The sequence below is a fragment of the Phragmites australis genome, chromosome 8, assembly GCF_958298935.1.
Source record: "Phragmites australis chromosome 8, lpPhrAust1.1, whole genome shotgun sequence".
Classification (NCBI taxonomy): domain Eukaryota; kingdom Viridiplantae; phylum Streptophyta; class Magnoliopsida; order Poales; family Poaceae; genus Phragmites; species Phragmites australis.
The window spans coordinates 16856062-16882949 of record NC_084928.1 but is presented as its reverse complement, the minus strand read 5'-3'; the positions used below and the strand labels follow the sequence as shown (position 1 = coordinate 16882949).

General features: G+C 46.2%; 1 protein-coding gene across 5 annotated transcripts; it reads left to right on the top strand.

Moving 5' to 3' along the window:
• The first annotated feature begins 254 nt into the window (after window positions 1-254).
• Window positions 255-10313, top strand: LOC133926713 (mitogen-activated protein kinase kinase 3-like). Of its 5 annotated transcripts, none has more exons than XM_062372748.1 (10): window positions 255-642; window positions 788-963; window positions 4037-4288; window positions 5105-5323; window positions 5419-5556; window positions 5693-5860; window positions 6133-6246; window positions 6529-6636; window positions 9119-9210; window positions 9838-10313. In XM_062372748.1, the coding sequence occupies exons 2-10, from the start codon at window positions 841-843 to the stop codon at window positions 10199-10201; spliced, it is 1578 nt and encodes a 525-aa protein (XP_062228732.1). In that variant the 5' UTR covers window positions 255-642; window positions 788-840; the 3' UTR covers window positions 10202-10313. The 5 variants fall into 5 exon arrangements, with proteins under 5 accessions (XP_062228732.1, XP_062228729.1, XP_062228728.1 ...); XM_062372745.1 differs by having other exon boundaries at window positions 785-963; XM_062372744.1 differs by having other exon boundaries at window positions 761-963.
• Window positions 10314-26888: the final 16575 nt, after the last annotated feature.

The following is a 26888-nucleotide window of genomic DNA, read 5'->3' as shown; positions in this document are numbered from 1 at the left end:
CAGCGAATTTCGGCTTACAAGGACTTGATCATTTAGTTCTACTTTTTGGTTGGTTGGTGTGATGGCTGAATAGATACGTTGATGCTTTCCGGTGTTCAGAATACTTCTTGATGTTTAGAATAGTACCTTTAGCATTTGTTATAACTTTAAAGATATTTTAACTGAGATAGTTGGATCTAGAAGAATCAATAACATTATCGTGACTAAATTTTCAAAAAAAATCTTCATGAGGTAAAAACTTTCTGCCGTAATTAATTACACGCTTGGATCGCATCCGTCTCTTCTCTCCTCGACAGCGTGCACAGCGCTCCGCTCCGACCGATCGAGCAACCGAAGCTCCTCCCTCCCTCCCTCCCGCGCCGCCCCCACTCCTCCCCGGCGCTACTGGCCCGCTCTCCCGCGTCCTCTTGCTGTCCCCGTGCCGCACCTCGCTGCCTTCCTCCGGCTACCGTCACGCTCCGTCGGCTTGCCCCTGCTTCCCGGCCACCGCTGCCTCCGTGAAACCCACCTCGGCTTCTCTGCTGGCCTCGATCTCCACCGGAATCGCATGTTGGGAGGCTCGGGGCTGCCTCAGCCCTCCTCCTTTTCTCCTCTACGGGAGATCCCCATCTGGCCATCCGAGCTAGTGTTTCTTCGTTCTTGGTAAGCCCAAATTGTTGCCGTGCTCATTTCCCCTGATTCGCGCTGTGGGCTCGCTAATTCTCGTCAATTGTTTTTTTTGGCTAATTCTCGTCCATTGTTAGATCGATTTTTTCGCCAGACAGATAAATGTTCTGAATTGCAGCAGGGGTACTGCAACCTGGCACCAGGGCATCTGCCCCCGACCGTGAGCGCGCCCCGATGGCGAGGCTGGAGGAGCTGAAGAAGAAGCTGCAACCCTTGCTGTTCGACGACCCGGACAGAGACGGCGTTAGCACCAGGGTGCCCGTCCCGGAGGGTACCTGCGAATGCGATTCCTATGTGGTAAGCACGCCCTGCTGACATTTCTTGGTTTATTCCTCATTTGCACTTGTACTTGTCTACTACACAATTCTCTCCATTCAGAAATAGTAGGCGAAATAGTAGGCGTATTTCTTTTGGGCTCCGTCTTCAAAGTTAGATTTTGATTAAGGTTTTCTTCCAAAATATAACATTTATAGCTACAAAACCTATGTACTGTGAAATCATTTTAAATTGTGAATCTAATTGTATAATTTTATATACTAGACATTCTTATAATTTGATTAAATGTTAGTCAAAATATACACAACTTTTTTAAAAAGAAATATGTCTACTATTTCTGAAGGGAGGGAGTATGTCTCCACGAGGTCGTCTGAGGTTAGGGGCCTGACGTGTAGTTGTTTTAGTTCCAAACAACATACGGGCTCCGTTGTTTATATTTGAAGTTTGAGATTCTACTTCCTTATAAGCAGTTGACGAATACAGCTAACTTGGTTCAGTGTTTCTTTAACTTCCCTGAAATTTTGTTGATTGGGTACCATCTATGTAAAGATGACCAGCTGATCCTTGCACCGTGGACTTAATTAATCATTAGTCATAATTGATGAATGAAGCAGAGTCTGCTATCAGCAATGGAATTAGATAGTTGACATAATCACATAAATGACGAGGACCAAATTTCTTTTGGAAATTCTGTAATTGACTGTCAATTTGTCACATGTCCACCTATGCCATTTGAGTACTCTGACTTCTTCAACATTGTAAGCCTTTTGTTTAGTTAAATGTTCTGATCTGAAATTTGTTTCTAACTATTATGAGCCAACTCCTTTTGGAGTGCTACGTCCTGTTATGTGAAATCGTTATATTTCTAGAGTAGGCTTGTATTCTGCTAAGCTAAATCTAGCTTGTTTTACATTAATTTTGCAGTTACTGTTGTCTTAATTGTGTAAAAGTTTGGGAAGCACTATCGCTTAAAGTTGAAACTTGTCAGAAAGCACACTAAAAAGTTCATTATTTGCTTCAGATGCTAGCACTTAGTTGTGCACACATTATGCTCCCTTCCATTTTGCTCAATATTTCATGTCAACTAGGTCAAAGTGAGTATAGCTGAGCTGCGTGAAAGAATAAGGATAATTGGACTGTTTAGGACACAAGGTGCAAAACTAATTTCCATGTTTGTATATTTTCTTATGAGTTCCATGTGATTCTTGGCAGATGATATTACTATATTAGTTGTTAGTGGTTACATGTGTATGGATATGAACCTCTGATTTTATGATTTCCATGTTCCTATGTGTGTCAGTGGTAATGAAACAAGCAATACCAACAAGAGTAATTGGTATATGCTATTACTTATTAGTTGTTAGTGTACAAGTTATAGTGGGGATTTCATATTACCATTAACTTAGATGATCTTCACTAAATGTGTTCGAACTGGAACAGCGATGAACACACTCTGTAGTGCCCCTCAACTCTGGCCTCGGTTAATTTTTCTACCTTTAACTTTGAAACTGTCTGAAACAGAACTTTGAACTCTTGAAACCGGTGCAAAATACCGCCTTAAGCCAAAACCAAGATGGTTTTGGCTGACGTGGCCCAGTTCTGGTCCTACCAATATGAATAGAACATGCTGGAGAAGATCATCATGGAAACCTTCCAAGAGGGAAGGTGGGGCCATTTTCCTATTTTATCTTCTTCCTATTTGTCCAAGGAGTCTTTGGAGACAATAGAACTAGGAAGGTCGTACATGTGAATAATGGTCTGCACATGTTAATATCTAACAAACAAAAATTAAGGAACAGGTGCCTGGATATTCAGAAAATAAAAGAATGCATTCAGAATGATTACATTATTATTGTCATGAGCAGAATTTAGCTCTTAACTGTAATTTCGCTGTTTCTGTAGCTCATGTAAGGTAGTTGGAATAAATCAGGGATTCGGATTATTTGTTATTATATTATTTGGGTTTACTTCATACATGGGAACAAGATGTCTTACCCAAACACCACCAGTCTACCTCCAGATCTAAGAATTCCTGGAGCTAGGGATACCCAGCTCCAAAAATTCTCAGGGCTGGAGCTCTCCCAAACATGGCCATAAGAGAGAGGTTTCTTAAGGGCCATGTCAAGTCTCCCTTGTAGAAAAAGGGTATCATATGCATTTTTTTCTGAGGATCCAGCACGAATTAGTCTCTTTACCCCAAAAAGTTCTTTCACCCGACTCTATGATATCCTGTTTCTCTTAAGATCCCTCCCCCTCAGTCATATCATCCCAGCCCTCAGTACAGTAGTTATCCCCGTAATGATATAATGAGTGCCACAATTACATCACATCAGCTTCTTTATGGTTGTGAAAATATAGAGGAATCAGTAAAGGAGAAATTAAAAAATTAGAAAGAAAATTCAGAACTATTGTCGTTCCTGGTTATCAAAAGTCTAGCGAAGAAGGTTCAGATTCTACCACAGGGAGAGACTAGGTGGTAGCTGCTAAGATGTAAGATCATCAGCAGGTTATGTTACCCTGATAAAATCTTTCTTCAACCATGGCTATTTCCATGGAAATTCACACCGAATTTTTGGACTCCGAATTTCCCTTTCCCACCAAAGGAGGCCCAAATGGCTTCTGCTATTCATGTGTTTCCTGTAAATTTGAGTATTATTTGGTTCTATGTTTTTTATGATAGTCGGTTGATTCTATTTTCCAGTTTGTTGATCCTATTCTTTTTCCTGATCAAATTCTGTAGTGTCTAAATGACGCTCACATGGTATTGAGATAGTGTCTAAACCTCGAATTGCTTCTCGGCATAAACAACATAATCCCAATCTGTTGCCTCTGGTTACACCCTAAACTCACATAATGTATGAACTATTCTAAACAGGGGTGCTCTGTTTTTCTACTGCCTGCTATACCTTTAATGCTGCATCGAAATTGAAAATGAAAATAGGAAATAATATTGAACATGGATGGTTGGGTACGTCTAACAGCCCATTTTATTCAAACTTGTCTATACGAAACTTTTAATTTCTGCTTATGTTCTTAAGCTCATGAACTGAGCGTGATTAGCATAATAATGTTGCTTTCGATCTTCTTTATGTAGGTTTCTGATGATGGAACTGTTAATTTACTGAGTAGATCTTTGGGTGAGTATAACATCAATGAGCATGGCTTTCATAAACGAAGTGCTGGGCCAGATGAGTCAGATTCTGATGATAAGGCATACCGCTGTGCCTCTCATGAGATGCACATTTTTGGTGCCATTGGTAATGGTGCAAGCAGTGTTGTGGAGAGAGCTATATTTATTCCAGTACATCGAATTTTGGCCTTGAAGAAGATAAACATATTTGAGAAGGTTCATATCTCTATTCCTTATAAGTGAAAATGCAAATAGTGACTATGTTGCTGTGTACTTTTTTCTTTAAATCAGAAGGATTTTCCTTTTCAATCACGTAATCATAGTTCACAGAATTTCCTTAAAGTGAATCCATACATTCTCGGAAGTTTGTGTGAAGCTAGAGCTAGACTTTCTGAGCGTTTGTGCCTACAGTTGACTGCTATTGTTGTGCAATGGAGGGAGATATTCATCTGCCCCATTACTGTTTGTTACGAATTTTTATTTTGAAAGAAAATTATGCTAAATGGAGAAACACAAACTCTACATTCATCCATCCCCTGTTAGTTGCATATGGAGCATTCTTTTTGGTCCATAGGACACATTTCTTTTTAACTTTATCCACCCTTCAACGCGACCCAATGTTCTTGCTAGTTGACGAGCTGGAGCAAAAGGAGTTTGAGCTGAACACATCCAACCAAAACTTGTATTTTCCTTACATTGAAAGGAATTCAGAAGGATTACAGCATGACAGTAGAGTTGTGGACTTGGGTTCCATTTACAGCATGACAGTAGAGTAGATCGGTTCCATTTACAGCATGAAAACATTTAAGCAGATATGTTAAAGAATACGATTATTCTCTTTGATTCTGCATTCAATTTGTATGCTCTTGTAGCGAGACATGATTGTTATTGCATACAGTAATCCTGACACATTTTGTTGTTTTGTTGTATCTATCTATCTCATTCATATTCATTCCTTTTGTTTCATTGGTAATATTAAAGTCACCAAGTTATTCTTTTTCGCAATTTTTATGTTCCTTGATATCTGTGCAGGAGAAGAGGCAACAAATTCTGAATGAGATGAGAACATTATGTGAAGCCTGTTGTTATCCTGGTTTAGTTGAATTCCAGGGTGCATTTTACTTGCCTGATTCTGGACAAATAAGCATTGCTCTTGAATACATGGATGGTGGTTCCTTAGCTGATGTTATAAAGGTCAAGAAGTCTATACCAGAACCAGTTCTTTCACACATGCTACAGAAAGTATTGCTTGTATGTCTATTTTCCTTTCTATGATAGCAGTAAAAATCAGGTTGTGACATTTTGTACTTCGTGAGTTATATATTCTTCTTTGTACAATTCTAAAGGGTCTGCGGTATTTGCATGAAGTAAGGCATCTAGTGCACAGAGATATAAAGCCAGCAAATGTGCTGGTAAATCTCAAGGGTGAGGCAAAGATTACAGACTTTGGTATTAGTGCTGGTTTGGACAATACACTGGCTATGGTATGCTACTTTGGTGACAATCATGACCAATATTCTTCTAATGTTGCTTATGCTTATATTTATGATATTTCTTTAAGAATAGTATCATATAAATTGAATCAGCAATATATTTTTCTGCTAAATAAATAGGTTCCAGTGTGCTACCTTTGTAGGCACGGTCACATATATGTCACCAGAGAGAATTCGTAATGAGAACTACTCTTATGCTGCTGATATTTGGAGTCTTGGATTAACAGTATTGGAGTGTGCTACTGGAAAATTTCCATATGACGTAAATGAAGGGCCAGCTAATCTCATGCTGCAGGTGAGGTGGTTGTTAATTGGCTACTCATTTTGTTCAATTTCTTATTTGTAGAACTATAATTATCCTTCATTGATGTTTGGATGTAATATAATCCCTTCTATTCATCGACTTCAAATGTGACTACTATTTGAGCTATTTGGCTGGTCGGTTTCTTGATTAAATATGCAGGTACAATTATTCTTCGTTGATGTTGTGATCATTTTCTTTATCATGTTTGTATATTTATTTGCACTTTGCTCTTTGATTTCCAAATCTTTAGTCTTATATTTCAGATACTGGATGATCCATCACCAACACCACCAGAAGATGCTTTTTCATCAGAATTCTGCTCGTTCATCAATGATTGCTTGCAGAAAGATGCTGATGCAAGGCCCACATGTGAGCAGGTAAAGAGACTTCATATGTGATGATTTTCATGTAATTCTATGTTCTGTAGATTATGATTTGAGGATATATATTTAATTTGTCATAAGTCTCGTGGTCCTTTTTAGTGTTATCAATGTTTATAAGAAGAATATAAGCAGTGATTAGGCATCACTTTTAATTTAATCATAGAATATTAACTGTTTTTTCTGCCAATAACTTTTCATGTAAGTGAACTCAAGTAGATTATACTAGAACCTGTTATTTCATTTCTTATATTGATTAGTATGTTTAACATTTGGTAGCTTTTGTCGCACCCATTCCTCAAGAGGTATGCAAAAAATGATGTTGACTTGGAAGAATATGTCAGAAGTGTTGTTAATCCAACAGAAAGATTAAAACAAATAGCAGAGGTGAATCCTTGATTCTTTGTTACTTATTTCAGCTTTATTCTTTTCCACTGTAGTTTATTTTGAATTTCTTGACATCAAGAGCTGGGCAGCTGAACTTTATGTAATGTATCACTACTTACGGTAACATACCAAAACAAAAAAGACCCAATAAGCTCCCCCCCCCCCCCCAAGTTAACTGCTGAATTTTGTATGTGAGCTCAGATGGTCCATGAATCCAGCAACCCAGAAATCACATGCATGCATAACAATTTCTGTAGGTACTATTTGCATCTATTTTGTTACATTTTTTAATCTAAAAGAGACAGTTGCATTTGTATTTGCAAAAGTTATTCACTTGATCTAAACACAGGTTTGTCATATGCCCCTCCCAACATAAAAGACACTATATATTACAGCTTGGTTAATGTGAACATTTCTAGACTAGGTTAAAAACTAATTTGGTTCCTCAAGTTTTCCCATTAGCTCACATTCCTCCTCTGAGTTTCAGAAGAGGCAATTTGATCCCTCAGCTTACACATTGGGCTCAAATTAATCCCCTTGCTACTGTGGCATGCCAAATAGCACGTCATGTTTCCAACGATGAGACCATTGAGAGTCACCCTAACAAGCGAGTCCTACCCCTGGTAGTTGGTTCGGCCCAACTTGATGACAGGCGTGTAGACGTGTAGATAGAGGCAGACGGCTAGAGGTCTTAGCAGCCTAGAGGATAACTGTGGCTACGAGGAGCAGTTGCAGACCTGCACATAGGCAGTCAAACTCCAATTTGTATTAGCAGTGAACACTCTTGATGCTTTGGTCGGCAGTGAAGTGGCAGGTGTAGGGGATGCAGGTGGCCTTAAAGAAGTAGGTGCCATCAACGGCACGGTCACCCACTTCTAGGTGACGTAGGGGCTTCTGTGTGTTAGAGGCTGCTGCAATTGAACACGCAGAACACCTCGCCATGGATATCCTGCAGCCATGGTTGGCACAACCTAGATGGAGGCGCAAACACGACCAGAGAAGGGGTGCAAAGAGGGCAGCATGACGGAGGATGCTCACCTCGATATCTGGAAAAGGGTGGCAGCAATTTATTGGGTTTAAGATGCACAAACCAAGTATGATTTATGACTTCTCAAGAATCAGAACCACAGAAGCAACGCAAATACAAATCAACTGAACGAGACAACTAGTATAAGCCAAAGTAAATAATTGTAGCATGCAAGTTTCTTGCAAGTTACAGGGATTTAGAGCAATATGATTTAACTGAAAATTTATCTTAGGAATAAGTTGCAAGGTCTTCTAGTATAAAGTATAAACATGCTCCACAAAACAGATTTAAGGAATTTGTACGTAAGGATAAGAGAAAGAATATAGTACAAGTTTCATCCATTTGATGGAATGCACCGGCAGTTTCCTTAATTGGGTGAAAATGGAAATGGGGTATTATGCAAAGTCATTAGTCTAATCATGGTACCATCAATTAAATGTTTGTAATTAGGAACTGAGCTTAGCTTAGTTGGTGGGAGGTGTGGGTTTACACCCGCACCACCCAGGTTCAAGTCCTCTTCAAATCGAAGTTGGGTGCCTATTTCTTCTTATATACAATGCCACCTTGTTCCTCCTAGCTTGGTTGAGTTTTTTAAATGTTTGTAATTGGACAGAGAGAATAAAATTTCCAAAATTCTGGAGTTTCAAATTTTCTGAATGTTACCCCCAGAAAATCATCCCTTGATACGCACTTTAATCATCTCTTGTTGAATATGCCTTTCTGCTAAAAACCCACAAAGAATGAACAAGAAGCAAGTCTTGATGAGGAAAGAACTGACTGGGACTGAACCAATTGACCATACAAGTAATCCAACTGGAGGGTGTCATTCCAATGGCAATGTGTTTTTCTAGGGGAAACAATGGCAATGTATTTTTTTAGGGGAAACAATGGCAATGTATTTGTTAGGGTAAACACCCTCCGGGAGGATAGCCGGGTGGTATTGGCTGCTAGGGGAGGGATTATACCATAGATTAGGGAGACAAAATATTAGGGGAGGCTTAGATTAATTCTTCTTGCTTCATTTCAAAGGGTGGCAGTTGTGTGCCGTATATACGCCTAACTAACAACTTGTCTAACAAAATCTAGATAGGATAAGAGCCGAATAAACCAACTGGACTAACAAACTACTGGCGTGCTTCAGCGCGCGTGGTTACTGTTTGCTCGGTTAGTGTTTACGCACATAACAGTATTGTTTGGAAATGTGGTGTTTTCTTAACAATTGCAACTTACAAACTGGCGAAAGTTTGTACAGATCCAAATATTCAGCTTCCCATGGTAAAGTAACCAGTTACCCTGTAATATTCTGTCATCTCAATGATCATTTCTGTTTTTATGTATGGTCGATTATTTACATTCCTGCCCCTGGCTAGAAATGATGAAAAAATTATGTGAATATGGGTAGGTCGGCACTGTGTCTACTGATCATGAAATATAATGTTTTTTTCTTAATCCCAGATGCTTGCTGCACATTACTACCTCTTGTTTAATGGCTCTGATGTGATCTGGCATCATATGAAGACATTCTACATGGAGGAGTCAACTTTCAGGTACCTTAGGCAGTGTACAATTGTAACCATGATGATTAATTGATTATACGAAATAACCACTAAGCATAGCAGTTGGTTCCTGGTTAGGGGTTTAACCTACCCCTGTTTGTAGAATGTGACTCAAATATACCAGTTGCATTGTTCTTGAAACCAAATTTGTATCTAGAAACGACTAGGCTACTGGTATGGTTTCCGGCTGGCTTCAGTTTTAGCCCATCTTCCAGGGCCCATAATCTACTCGTATGCAAGCTGGCTTGGGTCAGACTGCTTTTGACACAGTTTCTGTGGAGAAAGAACAATCTTGGAAAGCTATGATTCTTGTTTTAGTTTTACAAATAATATTTCAATTTACTTTATGAATGGATAATGTGAGATATGGATGAAATGGTGTGAGTAGCGGAAAATAAAGAACTAGGTGCATTTTCAGTCCCAGTTCACATGATATGTGCTTATCTGTAAGGTGGTAACTGGCTGGTAAGCTAGTTACTGCCAGTTTTCAACTTTATCTTGTAGGTGGTGTTGCTTCTCTTATTGTAGTGTTACTCTTTAGATGATATTTGTGGGAAAATCCATCTTCTGCTCAGCATATACATGATGTGTTCTGTCTTGCCTATTCTGTTCTGGCAGTTTCTCAGGGAATGTGTACGTTGGCCAAAATGACATATTTGATATTTTATCAAATATAAGAAAGAAGTTAAAAGGTGATCGGCCTCGGGAGAAAATTGTTCATGTCATTGAGAAGCTACATTGTCGTGCAAATGGTGAAACCGGACTTGCAATTCGTGTGTCCGGATCATTCATTGTGGGAAACCAGTTTCTCGTATGCGGTGAAGGGTTAAAAGCTGAAGGGATGCCCAGCTTGGACGAACTCTCCATTGACATTCCAAGCAAACGTGTAGGCCAGTTCAGAGAGCAGTTTATCATGGAACCAGGGAATTTAATGTCATGCTATTATATATCAAAGCAAGATCTCTACATCATCCAAGCATGACAAAGCATTTTATAGTTTGTAAGGTGACAACATCACTCTCCTAAGTTCATGTACTTATATAATGTTAAAATGGGATCAAGTAAAGAACCTTGTATTCGCGACTAAAAAATTATATTTTGGTCATGTCTTTGGATATGTTTTTAGGTCTAGCCACTGTCACATCCGGTTTTAAAATCAAATTAAATGTAAATTACATACACGTAGTGACGTCATAAGTGAGTAGCAGTCAAAATATCTATTATTATAATATTACTATTATATCAACGATCTAAGGGTCTAAAAGTAAATTACAAAGTAGTGGGAAACTCAGTGCAATGCCTACTGAAAAGTTGTATGTTTAGAACTTAGCTTCGTCTTATGGGAGATTCTTGAATTTGTTACCTTTTGTGTAGCAAGATGATGGGAGAGAGCAAATGTGAGTATAGAATACTTAGCAAGTGTGAAAAAAAAATATGACATGTGGCTAGAATTAGGATAGATTTATCTCAGGGGTTTATTTATATCAATACATTTTGTAGTCAAACTTCTATAAGACAACCTAATTACTGGTGAAAGATTCTTTAAGACTTGAGCTAGTGAGGTTCCAACAACCTCTAAATAAGACTAAACTCGAATCACAGTCCCCACCATAGTAATCCACCAGAACCAATCAAAAAATAACCTGTAAGTCCACCTGACTAATCATGCGAGGGTTTATACCACTCATGACTGTAAGCATAGCTGATATACTAGTTTTCACTCTACAGAGTTTGTACACTTTTATCCACGAGTTGTAATTAGCTCTTTCACTAGTACCTGTCAGTACTTTACACACTTTCGAGGTGTGCAACGAGAGATCACTACAAGATCTTTCTAAAAGAGTCTCCCAGTTTGTATTTGCTCACTTAGGTTTCACAGACTTGGGAGTAACCCTGCACTCTAGAAGCCCTCTTTTATGCCTAGTAGTTCCGAGAAGTAACACTTCTGTCCCTACACCTCCATCTTACTTGGTCAAGTCATAGCCCATATAGTCTTGTGGTTGTACTATTTTTATGTGTTGTCGCTGCACAAATCGGTCCTTAGTATGGTCTAGGCAAGACCACTATCATCCAAAACAGGGTAATAAACAATTATCCAACAAAGCCAATAATCTTACCTGGAACACGTCCAGAGGCCAACTAACATGCTAAACTTGCTCAGACCCTATGTTCCATGTCTAAATTTTTTTACCAAAGCTAAAATCCTGATTCACATTATTCAAAATCATTATTTGCCTATGCTACCTAGTAAACTCTACTAACACTAAGCATAATCTATCCATATCATGAAAATAACACTAAAGTTATAAGTAAGATTAGAAAAAACTAGTAAACCCTACTAATAGGTCACATATTTAACAAGCATGTAATTTATAAAACAAATACTTTCTTTGAAGTAGGGTTCAAGGACCTTCTTTGAAGTACTGCTCGGACTCATGTAAGTTTTGGTCTTAGATGTTGTCGAACATCTCCAGGACAAACTCCTCTATACGTGAACAACACTAGCAACATTAAGAACAAAATTCTACAAAGCTAACACATTAAAAAAAAGGTTAAAACTAGCTAGAACAAGATTTTAGGAAGGTTTGGGTGCAAGAACTGCCCAAATCAGAGCCATAACACGAAAACTATGGCTAAAAATGATGAAAATATTTTTTGGAACTAAACCTAATTTTTAAAAGGCCTAACATTTATTTAAATTTTTCCATAATATTTTTCATAATAAAAATAATTTAAACAATTTTATAGAATTTATTTACATTTATCTAGAATTAAAACTAATTTTTATGCATAAAAATATATTAAAAGCATTTATTTTACCAAATAAAATTTATTTAAACATTATTAGAGTTATTCTAAAAATTTTAAACTATTTTTCGAACTAAAACATTTATTCTAACATTTTTGAATTATTTCTAACTCTAAAACCTAATTACAGAATAAAAAACAGAGCCAAAAATATATTAAAACATTTATCTAAATCATTATCTATTTTTTGGAATTTTTTATTAAAAGAAAACCTATTTCTGGATTATTCTATTTTTGTGAATTATTTTCTAACAGGAAAATCCTATTTCGTGCGCAATGATGACATCGTCGCTGATGCGGATGCTGACGGGGCATGGATTGGCTGACTGGGCCGCCATGTAGGACACAAACGCCTGTGTGGCGCATTGATTAGGCCTAGCTGACTCGACTCACTACTAGTTAAACCTATGCCCCAGATTTCTAATCGGCTGGACAAGATCGACTATACGCGAAAGGGTATGCTACTTCTAATCCTAACCGCGCACTACGGATTGGGAGGCGGAGAACATGGCCTACCTCAGCTTTGGCACGGGATAGCTCAATGACGAGGTCAGGACGACGAAAGATCATCAAAGGAAGCTTGGATCGGTGCTACGCTGGCTGGATGATGATGTTGAGTGGCGTAAGAGGAAGCAGAGAGGATAGTGACTCCATTTGCTGGCTCATCGGGCGTCGGGGTGGCTCAGGATGACCTTACGATGTCGAGCTTCAACGACAAAGGTTCGACGGTGACAAGAGCTTAGTGTTGTGGCGGAATGTCATCGACGAATGGCGGCTGACGATGAGGTGCTATCGGTGAACACATGCGAAGGCTTGGACGACGTTAGGGAAGCATGGAGCGACACAACGATAACATTCCGCTTGGCGGGGTGCGGTGGTGCTACGAAGGCAAAACCTCTCTGGTGGCTAGAACTCAATGAGGCTTGTGGGTACGAGCACAGTGCAACAAAAGGAGACTCGGGAGGGGCTCTAACTGCTATTGATAGATGAGAGAGGCGAATTGATGCGGCCGGCGGGGTCTTAACACAACGACGGAAATTAGGGCTCGGTTTCCATGATTAAGGCATCAATTAGAGGTCGACGGTTCCCAATTATGCAATTAGTCGGTCTTCAATGCGCGCGGACTTGACGGGATTCAAATGGAACGCTAATGTTGCAGAAAAGGAAGGGGGAAATCGGTGGGGAGAGGAAGAAAATGACAAGCGGGACCCACATGGTAGCAGCAAAGAGAGAGAGAGAGAGAGAGAGAGAGAGAGAGAGAGAGAGAGAGAGAGAGATCAAAGAGAGGGAAAAATGGATGTGACAAAACCTTGGTTCAAGTCTTAAATAATCTTTCACCTAGTTATTAGATTGCCTTTTATAAAAGTGACTACAAAACGGTATTTATACAAATAAACCCCTGAGATAAGTATATCTTAACTTTGGCCACATGTCATATTTTTCCCACACTTGCTGAGTATTTCATATACTCACGCTTGCTCTCTCTCACCATCTTGTTGCTGCTCAAAAGATGAAGAATTCGAGCGTTGGGGGAAAGGCCCATGCCTACAAATAGGCCCACGTAGAAAGGTAGCCCATGTAAAGGCCTAAGGGCTATATTGTAATATTTGTACCCCACCAAGAGTTGGAGAGGAAATTTCACCTAAAGAACTCAAGGGGTCATAGGTAGGGGAGATTCCTCCCACCTTCACTCCTCTATTTAGCTAGATAGAACCCCTTCGGCACTGTAGCTGAAAATAGTTCCAACAGTTGGCGTCGTCCGTGGGGACCTGGTTCTGAGAGGAACCCTTTGTACAAAGGAGCCCTTCGTACAAAGAGGCACCCTTCGTACAGAGGAGCCCTTCGTACAAGAGGCACCCTTCGTACAGAATATGCCTTCGTCCAAGAGGCACCCTTCGTACAGAGGAGGCCTTCGTACAAGAGGCACCCTTCGTACAGAATAGGCCTTCGTACAAGAGGCACCTTTCATCAAGCCTTCATCGGTTCTTGTCTAAGGGCAACCCTTCGTTAAGCCTTCGTCGGGGACGCGACCGACCACAATAGCTTTCGATGAGAGAGGAAGCCTGTGGAGCAACGTGCAGGCCTTCGAATAGAAGGGCTATGCCCTCATGCACTAAGATAATTTGGCTTCATTTTGCTGCACAGGCCTCCTGAAGGATTGGTTTCGTCATTACTAGCGTGCAGCCTTCGGATGGACTTAGTCCTTGTTCGCTAGCAAGCCGCATGTGCTGGATGAACGGAGAGACCTTCGGTGTGTTAGCCATGACAGGATGGGCTTTCGGACGGACATCTTCGTGCACTTGGCTCTTCACACACGAAGGTAGGACTTCGTCAGGTCGGACCAAGCCTTCGCTAGGAGCACCTTTCGTCATGGGCTTTGGAGGCAGCAGCGTGAGCCTTCGTGCAAGATTGAACCCCTCGCACATAGGGCTTCGGGAGAAGCTCTTAGTGCTGGATGCACTCTTTGCCCACAAAGCTATGTATTCTTACACGTTCTTTATTTTTCCTGAAAAAAAGAGCCACCAGAAGGCTTCAAACCTGGTACCTATAGGTTGGTCATGATATCATAGTGCCCACCGAACCACTAGGCAGTTGTCTCGTTGGTGATAAGATTATGGAGCTTTACTAATTTATATTTCGAAGTGTTACTCATTGGCTAGACGGGCCTTCCGCCAGATGGGCCTTCAGACCAGTGCTTCGAACATGGGGGTCTTCGAACAAGATCTTCGAGCATAAGGGCCTCCGAAGGGGCTCTTCAGGCCTTCGGGCATAAGGGCGTGAGTTCAGATCGGGCCGCCTTCACCAACCACATTCATGGGCCTTCGGACCGGCCTTCGACGTAGATAGGCCTTCAGACCAGGCCTTTGGCGCAGGCAGGCTTCACACCGTGCGCGGGCCTTCAAATCGGGCCACCATCGTCCACTGCGTGCATGGGCCTTCGGACCGGCCTTCGGCGCACTCGAGCTTTACTTCGTGCGCTTGGGCCTTCGGTCCAGGGGCTTCGGCTAGCGAAGAGAGAGGTATTCTGCTGGCAAGCCCATTCGGCCTTCGAAGAGCAGCCCTCGGTGGGTAGAGGCCCGACCCATGAGGTAACCTTACAAGCCCATAAGTGCATTGAGAAATTTTGCTCTGCACTCATGTTTACTTGTTTGAACACTCGCATATGCACCGAAGCATTTATCCTTTGCACAGTTGGTGAAGTACTCATTTTCTTTATGCATGCATTACTTGTGTGCATCGAAGCAATTACTCTTACCCTCCGTGCGTGCGAAGCGAGTGATCTTCACATGCAGGCATTGTATGTGCATCAAAATTTTTACCCTTCACTCGTGTGTTGAAGCTTTTATTTTTCGCGCACTCTCACTATATTTGCGCTGAAGCACGTACCTTTTAGTATGAACGCTAGAGTGTTTATCTTCTGTGCATTTGCATAGCATAAAATGCATCGAAGCATTTGCTCTTCGCATAAGCAGGTTCTTAGCCTTTGCTCGAGGGAATGTTTATTCCTCGTACACAAGTTTTAAGCTTCGCATAGTTGTAGAGGTGCTTATCTTCATGTCGCTTGTGTTATTTATGTGCATTGAAGCATCTCTTCGTTATGTATGCAGGTTCCTCACCATTAGTGAGAGGGAATAGTTATTCACCATGCACAGGTTTAAACCTTCGCATGAGAATGAACTTATTGCTCATATGTAGGAATTTTTAATCTTCGCAGGATGAGGCTTATCCCTCATATATCGAAGCAGTTATCATTCACTGCTACATTTATCATTATGCTAATGCATTTACTCTTTGGTTGTACTTTTCGTGCATCTATTTAACACATGCATAAAAGACGGGGGCTAAGAGTGTCTGCCCCCACGCCGAAGGCAAAAGAGATCTTTAGGAACAAAAAGCCAAAGTGTTGCTTGACCTTAAAACAAAGGCAGCACACCTCTCGACTTAAGACAAAAAACAGGGGTAAGAGTGCCTGCCCCTGCACCGAAGGCAAAAGAGACCTTCGGGAAGAAAGAGTCGAAGTGCTGTTGGTCCTTAAAACAAAGGCAATGCACCTATCGACTTAAGAACAAAGATGGGGACTAAGAGTGCCTGCCCCCACACCGAAGGCAAAAGAGACCTTTGGGTACAAAAAACTGAAGTGTTGCTTGACCTTAAAACAAAGGAAGCGCACCTCACGACTTAAGACAAAAGACGTGGGCTAAGAGTGCCTGCCCCCACACTGAAGGCAAAAGAGACCTTCGGGAAGAAAAAGTCGAAGTGCTGCTGGTCCTTAAAGCAAAGGTAGCACACCTCTCGACTTGAAATAAAAGACAGGGACTAAGAGTGCCTGCCCCTGCACTGAAGGCATTGCGCCTTCGGGTTACAAAAGACGGGGACCAAGAGTGCCTACCCCCACACCGAAGACAAACCATGTCTTCGGATTACATCAATGCATTTAAATATTTATTCTTCGTGTGCATGCGCTGAAGCATTCATCGATTATTACGTATTTTTTGTTTGCGAGAAAGATGCGAAGCACATTGTGTCATGCAGGACAACAAGTTGAAGTGCCGCTGGTCCTTAGGTAAAGGCAATGCACCAATCGTCTTAAAAGGCGGACAAAGGCCCACAAAAGAGGACCGAGCTACCGCTCAGCTTTAAGTAAAGACAACGCTCCACTCAGACCTTAGACCGTAAGTCTTAAAGACACGTCCCTTTGCACTCTGTGGAGTCAAAGGTCCCTTCATACTCGGTCCACTACTGACCAACTTCGTTGACAATGGCTACTCCTTCGGTTACGTTGGCAGCTTCAGCATAAACATCGACTCATAGTCGTTCTTCGCCTTTAGCATCGGCATCAACCCGAAGATGGTTGTTGTTGCCTTCGCCTTCGACGTCAACCAAGATGGGGTCGTCATTGCCTTCGGCTTCGACTACGTCGATGAGACTCTAGATGCAGTCATCATCGTCTTCACCTTTGACATCGACTCAGGAAGGAGTCATCGTCACCTTCAGCATCACATGGACTCAGAGGGAGTCGTTCCTCGCCTTTAGCTTCGGCATAGACCTGGAGATGGTCGTTGTCGCCTTCGCCTTTGTCAACTCTGACTATGTCGACCAGAGGGCCTTTGGCCGTGACTACTTTGCTTCGGACATGACAGCTTTGCCTCCATCGACTCCGATTACGTCGACCAGAAGGGCTTTGGCCATGACCACTTCGCTTCGGTCATGACGGCTTTGCCTCAGTTGACTCCAACTACATTGACCAGAGGGCCTTTGGCCGCGACTACTTCACTTCAGCCGTGACGGCTTCGCCTTCATCGACTACGACTACATTGACTAGAGGGCTTTCGATCGTGACTACTTCGCTTCGACCGTGATGACTTCGCCTCCGTCGACTACTACTACATCAACAGGAGGGGCTTCGGCCATGACTACTTCGCTTCAGCCATGACGGCTTCGCCTTCGTTGATTCTGACTACGTTGACCAGAGGGCCTTAGGCCGCGACTACTTCGCTTCGGCTGTGACGGCTTTACCTCCGTTGACTACGACTACATCGACCAGAGGGCTTTCGGCCGTGACTACTTCGCTTTGGCTGTGACGGCTTCACCTCCGTCGACTATGACTTTGTTGACCAGAGGGGCTTCAGCAGCAACTACTTCTCTTCGGCCGTGACGGCTTCACCTTTGTCTATTCCGACTACGTAGACCAAAGAGGCTTCGGCTGCGACTACTTCGCTTCGGCCGTGACAGCTTCGCCTTCGTCGACTTCGACTACGTCGAACAGAGGGAATTCGGCCGCGACTACTTCGCTTTGGTCATGACGGCTTCAACTTCGTCGACCAGAGGGGATTCGGCTGCGTTGACTTCACCTTCGTCGACTACAACTATGCCAACTTTGAATACACTGACCATGTGGCATCCTTCACCACTCACGAACACCGATCAGGAGGGGCTACATGGATACCCGGGTTATCATCCCATCCTGGGTCCCAAAAGTTTGGCCGGTGCACGTGAGCAAGACGGGTGAACATTGTTGACTTTAGCGAGCCACGGCAGCAGCCTTCGACCTCCAAGCCACAACAGTAGTCTTTGACCTTCGCTTCATCGGCTACGATGAAGCCACGCCTGTTAAAGCCTTGGCAACAGCCTTCACCGAGACCTCCTTTGTCAAGGACGAGGATGTACCTTCGACTTGGCTATGGAGGAAGGTCTACCTCCGCTGAAAAGACCCCCTTTGCCTAGCGTGACAAAGCATAGTTATAAGAATGTATCTAGCTCTAGCAGTCATGTAAAGAAAAACTAGTGCTATGTACGCGCTCTTTTCTCCATGCCTTTTTTCCCACTAGGTTTTTGGGATGGAGTTTTTAGCGAGGCGTACATGTCGGTAATAAACCTGGGTCGGGCCCTTTCCTTGTCATAGCTGTTCACCTCGCTGTCCCATCGGAGCTTGTAGCTGAGGGGCTACTGTTGGGGGAAAGGCTCAAGCCTACAAAGAGGCCCACGTAGAAAGACAGTCCATGTAAAGGCCCAAGGGCCACCTTATAATATTTGTACCTCACCAAGGGATGGAGAGGAAATTTCACCTCTCCCCCACACCTATATAAAGAACCCAAGGGGTCATGGGTAGGGGAGATTCCTCCCACCTTTTACCTGGATAGAACCCCTTCGGCACTGTAGCTGGAAATAGTTCCAACATCGAGGATTTCCCAGAAGACGGAGCTGAGTTCTAGGCAGGCGACTTTTCAGTCGATTGCCTGTGGAGCTAGGAGCCGCACTAAGTTTTCCGCTGCTTTGTAGTTTCCTTTTAGACCCTTGGGTTGTTGAAGATCCTTAGTCTCCTGCAAAATCATATGATTGTAACCTCTAGAATGTGAACACTCATCGAGAAACTGTTCCATTGAATTCGGCCTTCGGGGTCAACCCAGCGGCTTCTATGAGGAAGGCGACGCAACATTCCCCTGACAAGAAAGGTTATAGACTTGAGCAACAAAGGACAAGAAGGCACAGGTCGTGGACCACTCTTCCTTAAAAACTGCTAGCCAAAGTAATGAGAAAATGACTTGTCACTGTGAAGCTAAAGGGTATCATATCCTGGGGATTACATCAAGTGCTAATTTTTCACTGAACACCTTCTTTGAATGCGAATCCAAGTAAGGCATCAGATCGAGGAAGGTAATAAAGTAACATTGTAATATTGGATATTATGTCTGCTACTCATTTATGACGTCACTGCATGTATGTAACTTGATCTTGGTATATATGTAGTTTACATTCGGTTTGGTCTTAAAATCGGGTGTGACAGAAGTAATATCAGTGCCATATCGAATGTAGGACGCAAGCCTAGTTATAAATGGTCACATATTAAGAACTTAATTTGTAATGACTATATTTGCAAGTTTTTTATTTACCCTTGTGCTTTCTTTTTATTTTTTATTTTGAAGATTTTTTTTACTAATACTCTCATGTTTTCAACTTGTAGATGGCTCGCACCAGGATGACTGGTTGCAAGGCCACTAGTGGTTACATTCCTCCCAGAGTCCTTGTCACCTTCAGACCTACCGCTAATGCTTGACCCAGTCACACTGTCACTATTCCTTGGCGTGATGAGAAGACACCAAAGCTGTACCACTTCGAAGAATTTGATGCAGAGAAGGCACCACTGATCCTCTGGGAGATGGTACAATGTTTAGGGTACACTAGGCCGCCAGTCTACCACTGTCGGAGGATTAACTCCTGTCGCAGGGATCCCGAGAGATCCCTTTTTAGAGATTCGGCCGGGAGGATGATCCTGAATAAGTTCGTCGGAGAAATGAATGAGAGTAAATGCAACGGCCGGTGGTGGGGGTGATGATCTAGTGCAAAGAGAAGTAAATGCACCGGAATTTAGACAGGTTCGGGCCGCACGGGGGCGTAATACCCTACTCCTGTATGGATGTAATAACTGTCCTGAGGAAGTCCCTCAAGGATGTGCTGGTTACAAGAATATTTTCCTAACTAAGAGCGTGAGGCTCCTTGTTCTTGGGTAGGGATTATGGTTTGGTTCTTGGTGCTTCTGTGTTCGATACTTGCGGTCTCTTACTCGATTGCTTGTTGGGTCCATCCTTCTCTTCTGTGCTGCTGGCTTTATGCACTCGCCGGCTGTGACATGCCCCAAACAGGAAGGAGGGGGGCACAAGTTCCAAGACACCATGACTGGGAAAAACGTCATCATTTCTTCTGGGTGAAGTGACCGGGGGGTGGAAAACGCGGCGCACGCCTGGTCACCTGTCACCATAAACGCCCTGGCAACGGGCGCCGTAGAGAGGGCCCACCGGGCAGCCGCAGAGCAACCCGGCGTGCCCGCCCTGTCTTGTTCCTCTGCCACAGCAGGGCGGCAGACGGAACGCCTTGATCCTGGCGATGTTATCCCGAGACACACCGGATGATACGGGACGGGACCCGTGCAATTAATAGCCCACGCCTCTCTGCCAAAACATTGCAGGAACTGGCACTGCGGCAGGAGCAGTTGGGGATGTCAGGCCACGCACGCTCATTAAATGCAGCCTCGGGCCTCTAACTGATTGACACCTCATCGGTGGGTGCCTCGGGGGTCTTTCTGAGTCGTCGGGGCACCGAGTGCTCGGGGGTACTATTCACCTCCCCGAGCACTCTCTCCCGAGCACTCTTGCATGAACCTTCGGGGAACGGAGTGCTCGGAGGCTGCCACGTGCAGCCCCGAGCACTCTCTCCCGAGCACTCTTATGCGGATCCTCGGGGAACCGAGCGCTCGGGAGCTGCCACACGCAGTCCCGAGCACTCTCTCCCGGAACTTGGCTCTTCTGATCGTCGGGAGACTAGGGCGCTCGGGGGTGACCGGGCACCTCCTCGAGCACTTTCTTCCCAGTACTTAAACTCCGCGGATCATCGGGGAACTGGGGTGCTTGGGAACCACGAATAGTGGTCCCGAGCACCTTCTCCCGGGACTTGAACTTTCCTCAGCCCGCAGAAGGGACCTCGCGGGATGACGACACGTGGCGGATGGCTGGCATGGCCTCGGGACTCAGGGACCCCCGGTTCCTGATACACCGACAGTAGCCCCCGGGCCCATTGGCAGGCGATGGCATGGAGACCGCGGATGGGCCCTTCGTCGCGAACGAGGCCGAGGCTGGCGTGGACGCCACATGGCAAGCTTTCAAGAGGTGGCCCTTTAGATCCGGGCCTTTGGTACAGCCAAACGGGGAGACAAGGGGACACGCGTCCACACAACTCCCGAAGGGCATGACAACGGGACGTGCGGCACGCGCGGCTGCCGCGCAGATCGAGGAAAATACTCCTGGCAGCCGCTGACGCCGCACGACCAGTAGGAGATTCGCCTGGCGGTTGCGTCGACCGAGGAAACCGCCCCACCGAGTGCGCCGTTGGCAGGATACGTTTGAATTCTCTGAGATATAAGAGGGGGAGGGGATCGATCCGCCCCCCTCTTTATGCCATCTTGCGATCTTGCTCTTGTTTCCCTCGCGCTCCTGAGCCCTTAGAATCCCTTAGGCGATCAGAGCGCTTCTCTTCCTTCCTCTCCACCACCTAGACAACCTCCCCCTTCGACGAGATGCCGAGAGCCGGGGGAAGCCGCCGCGACAGGACTCCGGACAGCGTGCTGCCGGAGTCTCGCTTGAAGAATGAGGAGGCGGTGGAGAAAGTCAGGAAGCTGCTGGTCCCCGAGGGCCAGCAGGGGGCCTCGGTGGTGACGCCAGCGAACTTCCCGCTGGCGACGACCATCCCCGGGCACATCGTCTTGTTCACATCCTTCGTGGCGGCGGGACTGGTGCCGCCGTTCTTTATGAGTAATGTTGGCCTGATCTTCCGATAGGTAGCGATAAGTCGGTGGGTGGAGAACTCGACGTTGATGATCCAAAGACTTCGACCCGAACAGATCGTCTCCCTTGCAATCATTACACCACAGCTCCGATGGTTATCAACCGTGTCGCGTGGTTGACCTCGCCAAGAAGGCTCAATCCCTGTAAGCGTACCGAGAACACAAGCAAGAACGTAGAAGATGCAATCTGAAATATTGCGAATTAAATTCAAGCACTCGAAGTCGGGGTTCCACAAACACTTGCGGCGGCCTAGTCGGTCCGGAACAAGAGCGAAAATCTCACAACTGTGTGTAGATCAATATCTAAGCAAAACCCAACCCTAATTAGGGCGGCGGCTACTGTATATAAAAGACTAGGGTCGGCCAAGGACCCCTGGACGCGTCCCTAATGGACTCCAACACGATACACGGCCCAACGGCCCAAAAGATGGTGGCGCAACACGATACACGACCCAACGGCCCAAAAGCTTATCTCCTTAGCTTTCCAACCATATGTAGAACGTCAAAAACGGAGTCCGTATGCGTCCTGGGCGACGTTTTTAATGCAGGCTGGTCCTGGACTCTGAAATGGACTCGAACATGATTGGACCTCCACCTTGGCTTGGGCACCCTTGCTGTTATTCTCCCGTGTTCCTAAGTAATAATACATCACAATTATTCAGTAGCATCCCATCCTCATCAAAATATAAAGGAACACTAAAGAACGAGCTCACCTTATGATTTAGTTGACGTGCACGAGCTCGTGTCAATGGACCTATTGTTGGAGGAATACTCGGTGTGTGTGTATCCGAAAGAGTGATATCCTCATCATCCTCCCCCTCTTGAATTGGAGTCGTCCTCGACGCAATGTCATCTTCTTCTCCCAAGTAAGGCTTTAAATCTAAAATGTTAAATGTGGGACTAACCCCATAATCTGCAGGCAACTCAAGCTTATATGCATTATCATTGATCTTTTCCACAATTTTAAAAGGACCATCAGCTCGAAGCAGCAATTTAGACTTTCTCAAATCAGGAAACCTATCTTTGCGCAAATGTAACCACACAAGATCACCAATTTCAAAAGTAATATGTTTCCGACCTTGGCTACCATAAGTTCTATACTTCTCATTCATCTTTTCAATATGTTGCTTAGTCAACTCATGCATTTGCAGAATCAAATCAGCACGTGTCTTAGCATCAAAATTCAATTTCTCGGATGTTGGTAAAGGAAGTAAATCAATAGGGGCACGGGTGTTAAAACCATACACTACCTGAAACGGACTTACCTTGGTGGTGGAGTGAACTGATCTGTTGTAAGCGAACTCAATATGGGGTAGACACTCTTCCCACATCCTCAAATTTTTCTTCAAAACAGCCTGCAACATGGTGGATAATGTGCGGTTCACAACCTCCGTTTGTCCGTCGGTTTGAGGGTAACATGTCGTCGAAAACAGCAGCTTTGTCCCAAGTTTATTCCAAAGTGTCCTCCAAAAGTGGTTCAAAAATTTTGCATCACGATCTGAAACAATGGTGTTAGGCACTCCATGCAAGCGAATGATTTCTCTGAAAAACAAATCAGCTATGTTTGTAGCATCATCGCTCTTGTGACAAGGTATAAAATATGCTATTTTTGAAAAACGATCCACAACGACAAATATACTATCCCTCCCCCTCTTGGTCCTAGGCAATCCTAAAACAAAATCCATAGAAATATCCTCCTAAGGCACACTAGGAACAGGGAGAGGCATATAAAGTTCATGTGGGTTCAAGCGAGACTTAGCTTTATTGCAAGTAGTGCAGCGTGCCACGTAGTGCTCGACGTCGCGCCTCATCTTTGGCCAAAAGAAGTGAGCAGCCAATACATCGTCGTTCTTCTTCACTCCAAAATATCCCATCAAACCACCTCCATACGCTTCCTGCAAGAACAATAGGCGAATAGAGCTAGCTGGGATGCATAGCCTGTTAGCACGGTATAGTAATCCATCATTCAGCACATATTTATTCCAAGTTCTTCCTTCGTTACAATGTTCAAAAGCGTCTTTAAAGTCCAAATCAGTAGCATATAATCCTTTAATTGTTTCTAAACGGACTCAAACTTGATTGGACCTCCACCTTGGCTTGGGCACCCTTGCTGTTCTTCTCCCGTGTTCCTAAGTAACAATACATCACAATTATTCAGTAGCATCCCCTCCTCATCAAAATATAAAGGAACACTAAGGAACGAGCTCACCTCATGATTTAGTTGACATGCATGAGCTCGTGTCAATGGACCTATTGTTGGAGGAATACTCGGTGTGTGTGTATCCGAAAGAGTGATGTCCTCATCAGTTCTTGACATTCTTTCTCCAAGTCCTCGACACCTACGGCGTGCAGTTGGTGCATCTGAGCCCCAACTCCGTCGTCGTGCTGGTGGTGTTCGCGCACCTATGCGAGATGTTTGTGGGAGTGGCACCGTCGGTGACGCTTCTTCGACATTTCTTCGTCCTGCGATCGACCGGGAAGAAGAGGGGGTACTCCACGGTGGACGTCGCGGGGTGCTGCAATCTTCGGCTGCGAGACGGTGTGGGGGAGCGGTACATCCCCCAGGTGCTGCGAAGCAAATGGGAGGAGTGGCGGCAGGACTGGTTCTTCGTCGACGTCGACCCCCATGGCCGTCTCTCCCTACCGGAGGTGGCGGCGGAGCCCTAGAAGTCAACGTGGGAGGCGCCGCCGCCGGAGGACGCGAGGTTGGAGTCGGTGTTCGAGCGCATCAGATTCCTGCGCGACGCCGGGCTGACCTCGGTGATGGTGGTGGCGGACTTCCTGCACCGCCGCCTGACGCTCATGCGGGAGCGGGCCCGGCCATGCTGGCTCTACACCGGGCCCGAGGACATCACCCGGACCCAAATCGGTGCAAGCTGGGACCTAGGCCGGCGGAGCTGAGGGGCATGATCCGGGTGGTGATCGGCGTGGAGGATACGAGCCGGGGGGAGCTCCTGTGGACGGAGATGGCGCTCTGCGCCAACCCCGAACGCACGGCGATCCAGGCGAAGCTCCCGGAGTTCAACGCCTAGGGGCTCGTCGACCGGCCGAGGAGCCGGAGCCCCGAGGCCCCCGAGCTCCCTGGGTTGGATGAGGCGGCCAGCGAAGGGGCCGCGGGCAGTCCGGTGCGGACCGGTGGCCCGAGCGCCGCGAGCGGCGAGTCGCAGGCCAGCGGTGGGGCCACTACGGGCAGCAGCCGTCGCACCGAAGGACCGGGGGAAGCGCCGGAGGACCGGGGGAAGCGCCCCCGGCTCTACATTCCCGTGCCGGAGTCGCCTCCGTCGCCATCGGCGGTGGCGGCGTTCCCGGTTCTGGAGCTGCGCTTCGTAAGGATGGGGCCTGCCCCGGCGCCCGGAGACCGCGCAGCGGCCCCGCCGAGCTCCCGGCTGAAGAGGGTGAGGGAGGACTCCGGGCCGGCGCCATCGGGCCCGGAGTTTAGGATCCCGGCGGTCAAGTGGCAATACCGAGGGACCAGGACCACGTAAGTTTTGCCTTTCATTCCTTCTTGGGCGTGCTTCGCCCGAACTAAACTTTGATTTTGATTTTTCATTCTTCCCCCGCAGGCCACCTTCGGGCGCCACCGAGGTTCGAGAAGCGCCGGCGCCGGCGCCAGCACCCGAGCCAAGCCGGCCGGCGGAGCTGGGGCAGGCAGACGCGGCGATGGAGGCGGGGACGGCGAAAGCAGCGGCCGTGTCAGGGCCAGTAGATGCGACGGCCGAGGCTGGGACGGCGGAAGCGGTGGTCGTGCCGGAACTGGCGGACGCGGCGGCAGAGCCAAAAACAACGGGCGCGACGCCCTTGCTGGGACCGGCGGACGCAGCGGCCGAGAGGGCGCCGGCAGACGCGGCGGAAGAGGTGGGGACGCAGCCTTCCCCCGAGCGCCTGGCGCCAGTCGAACCTACCCCGGGCGTGCCGAGCCCGGGGGATGATGGCGTTGCAACCTTCGGGAACCCCGAACCCCCCGGAGGAGGCCCGCGGGGAACCCAGCACCCAATCGACGCCCGGCCAGCCTGCCAACCCCCTCCCGGTCGCGATCGAAAGCGTCCGGGTGGCGGTCGAGCGGCTGGGCGCGGCGGTGGACGGGGAGGTGGCGCAGCTTGCGGCGGAACGCACCACGCTGGCCACGGAGAGGGCGCGGCTTACGATGGCCTGGTGCTTCTTCAAAGCTCGGCTCGTCGCGGCGCGCGCCGCCAACGAGGAAGAGCAAAGCGCCATGGATGAGGCCCGCGCGGCGGCCGCACGGGAGCAGAAGCTCTTGGAGGATACCCACGCGGAGATCGCGTGGGAGCGGGAAATTTTGGAGAGCGCCCGCGCAGAAGTTGCGCGGGAGCGAGAAGACACCGCCCGCCTGGCTGAGGCATCGCGGCAGCAGGCTGCAGAGGCCCTTGCCAGGGAAAGGCGGGCGCAGGAGCGGGAGGAGGCGGTCGCGAACCGCGAATGGGCGGCGGAGGCCCTCGAAGCTGACTTGACCCTTCGGGAGAGCGAGGTCGACCGGGCTCACGCCGACTTCCAGCATTGGGCAGCGGAGCTCCAGAATACTGAAGGGGATCTCCGACACTGGGAGGAGGACGTCGCCATTCGGGAGTTCGACACTGAGATTACGGCGGCGGACCTGGGCGCCCGGGAGGACTTGCTAACCCGCCCGGAGGGTGAGGCTACCGAGGCGGCAGCGGCCGCCGTTGCCAGGGAGGAGCAGAACGCTAAGCATGAGGCGGAGCTGACCGCCCGCGAGCGGGTTCTGTCCGAACTGGTGGCGCAGGCGAAGCAAGCTGTCGGCCCTGCGCCCGACGCCGGCTCTTCTGGCGCGGCCCAGGGCCAGGGTCTCGAGGAGCAGCTGCGGACTGCGAAGGAGAAACTCGAGGCTGCCTTTGCCGCGCGGGCTAACCTGCAGCATTTGTCTTTGACTTGATGTAAATACGGGAGTGATCCCTTAGAAATGCTTGTATTCCCCTTGTAAATATAATGCTTGTACTCGCAACTCCGGTATTCTCGAGTACTTAGTGCTTTTTCTGATGTTTTGCCTTGA

Coding starts and splice junctions, on each gene's coding strand:
- LOC133926713 (XM_062372748.1), top strand. CDS start 841: ATGGCGAGGCTGGAGGAGCTGAAGAAGAAGCTGCAACCCTTGCTGTTC. Junction 6,247..6,528: donor CAAGGCCCACATGTGAGCAG/GTAAAGAGACTT, acceptor AACATTTGGTAG/CTTTTGTCGCACCCATTCCT. Junction 9,211..9,837: donor ATGGAGGAGTCAACTTTCAG/GTACCTTAGGCA, acceptor CTGTTCTGGCAG/TTTCTCAGGGAATGTGTACG.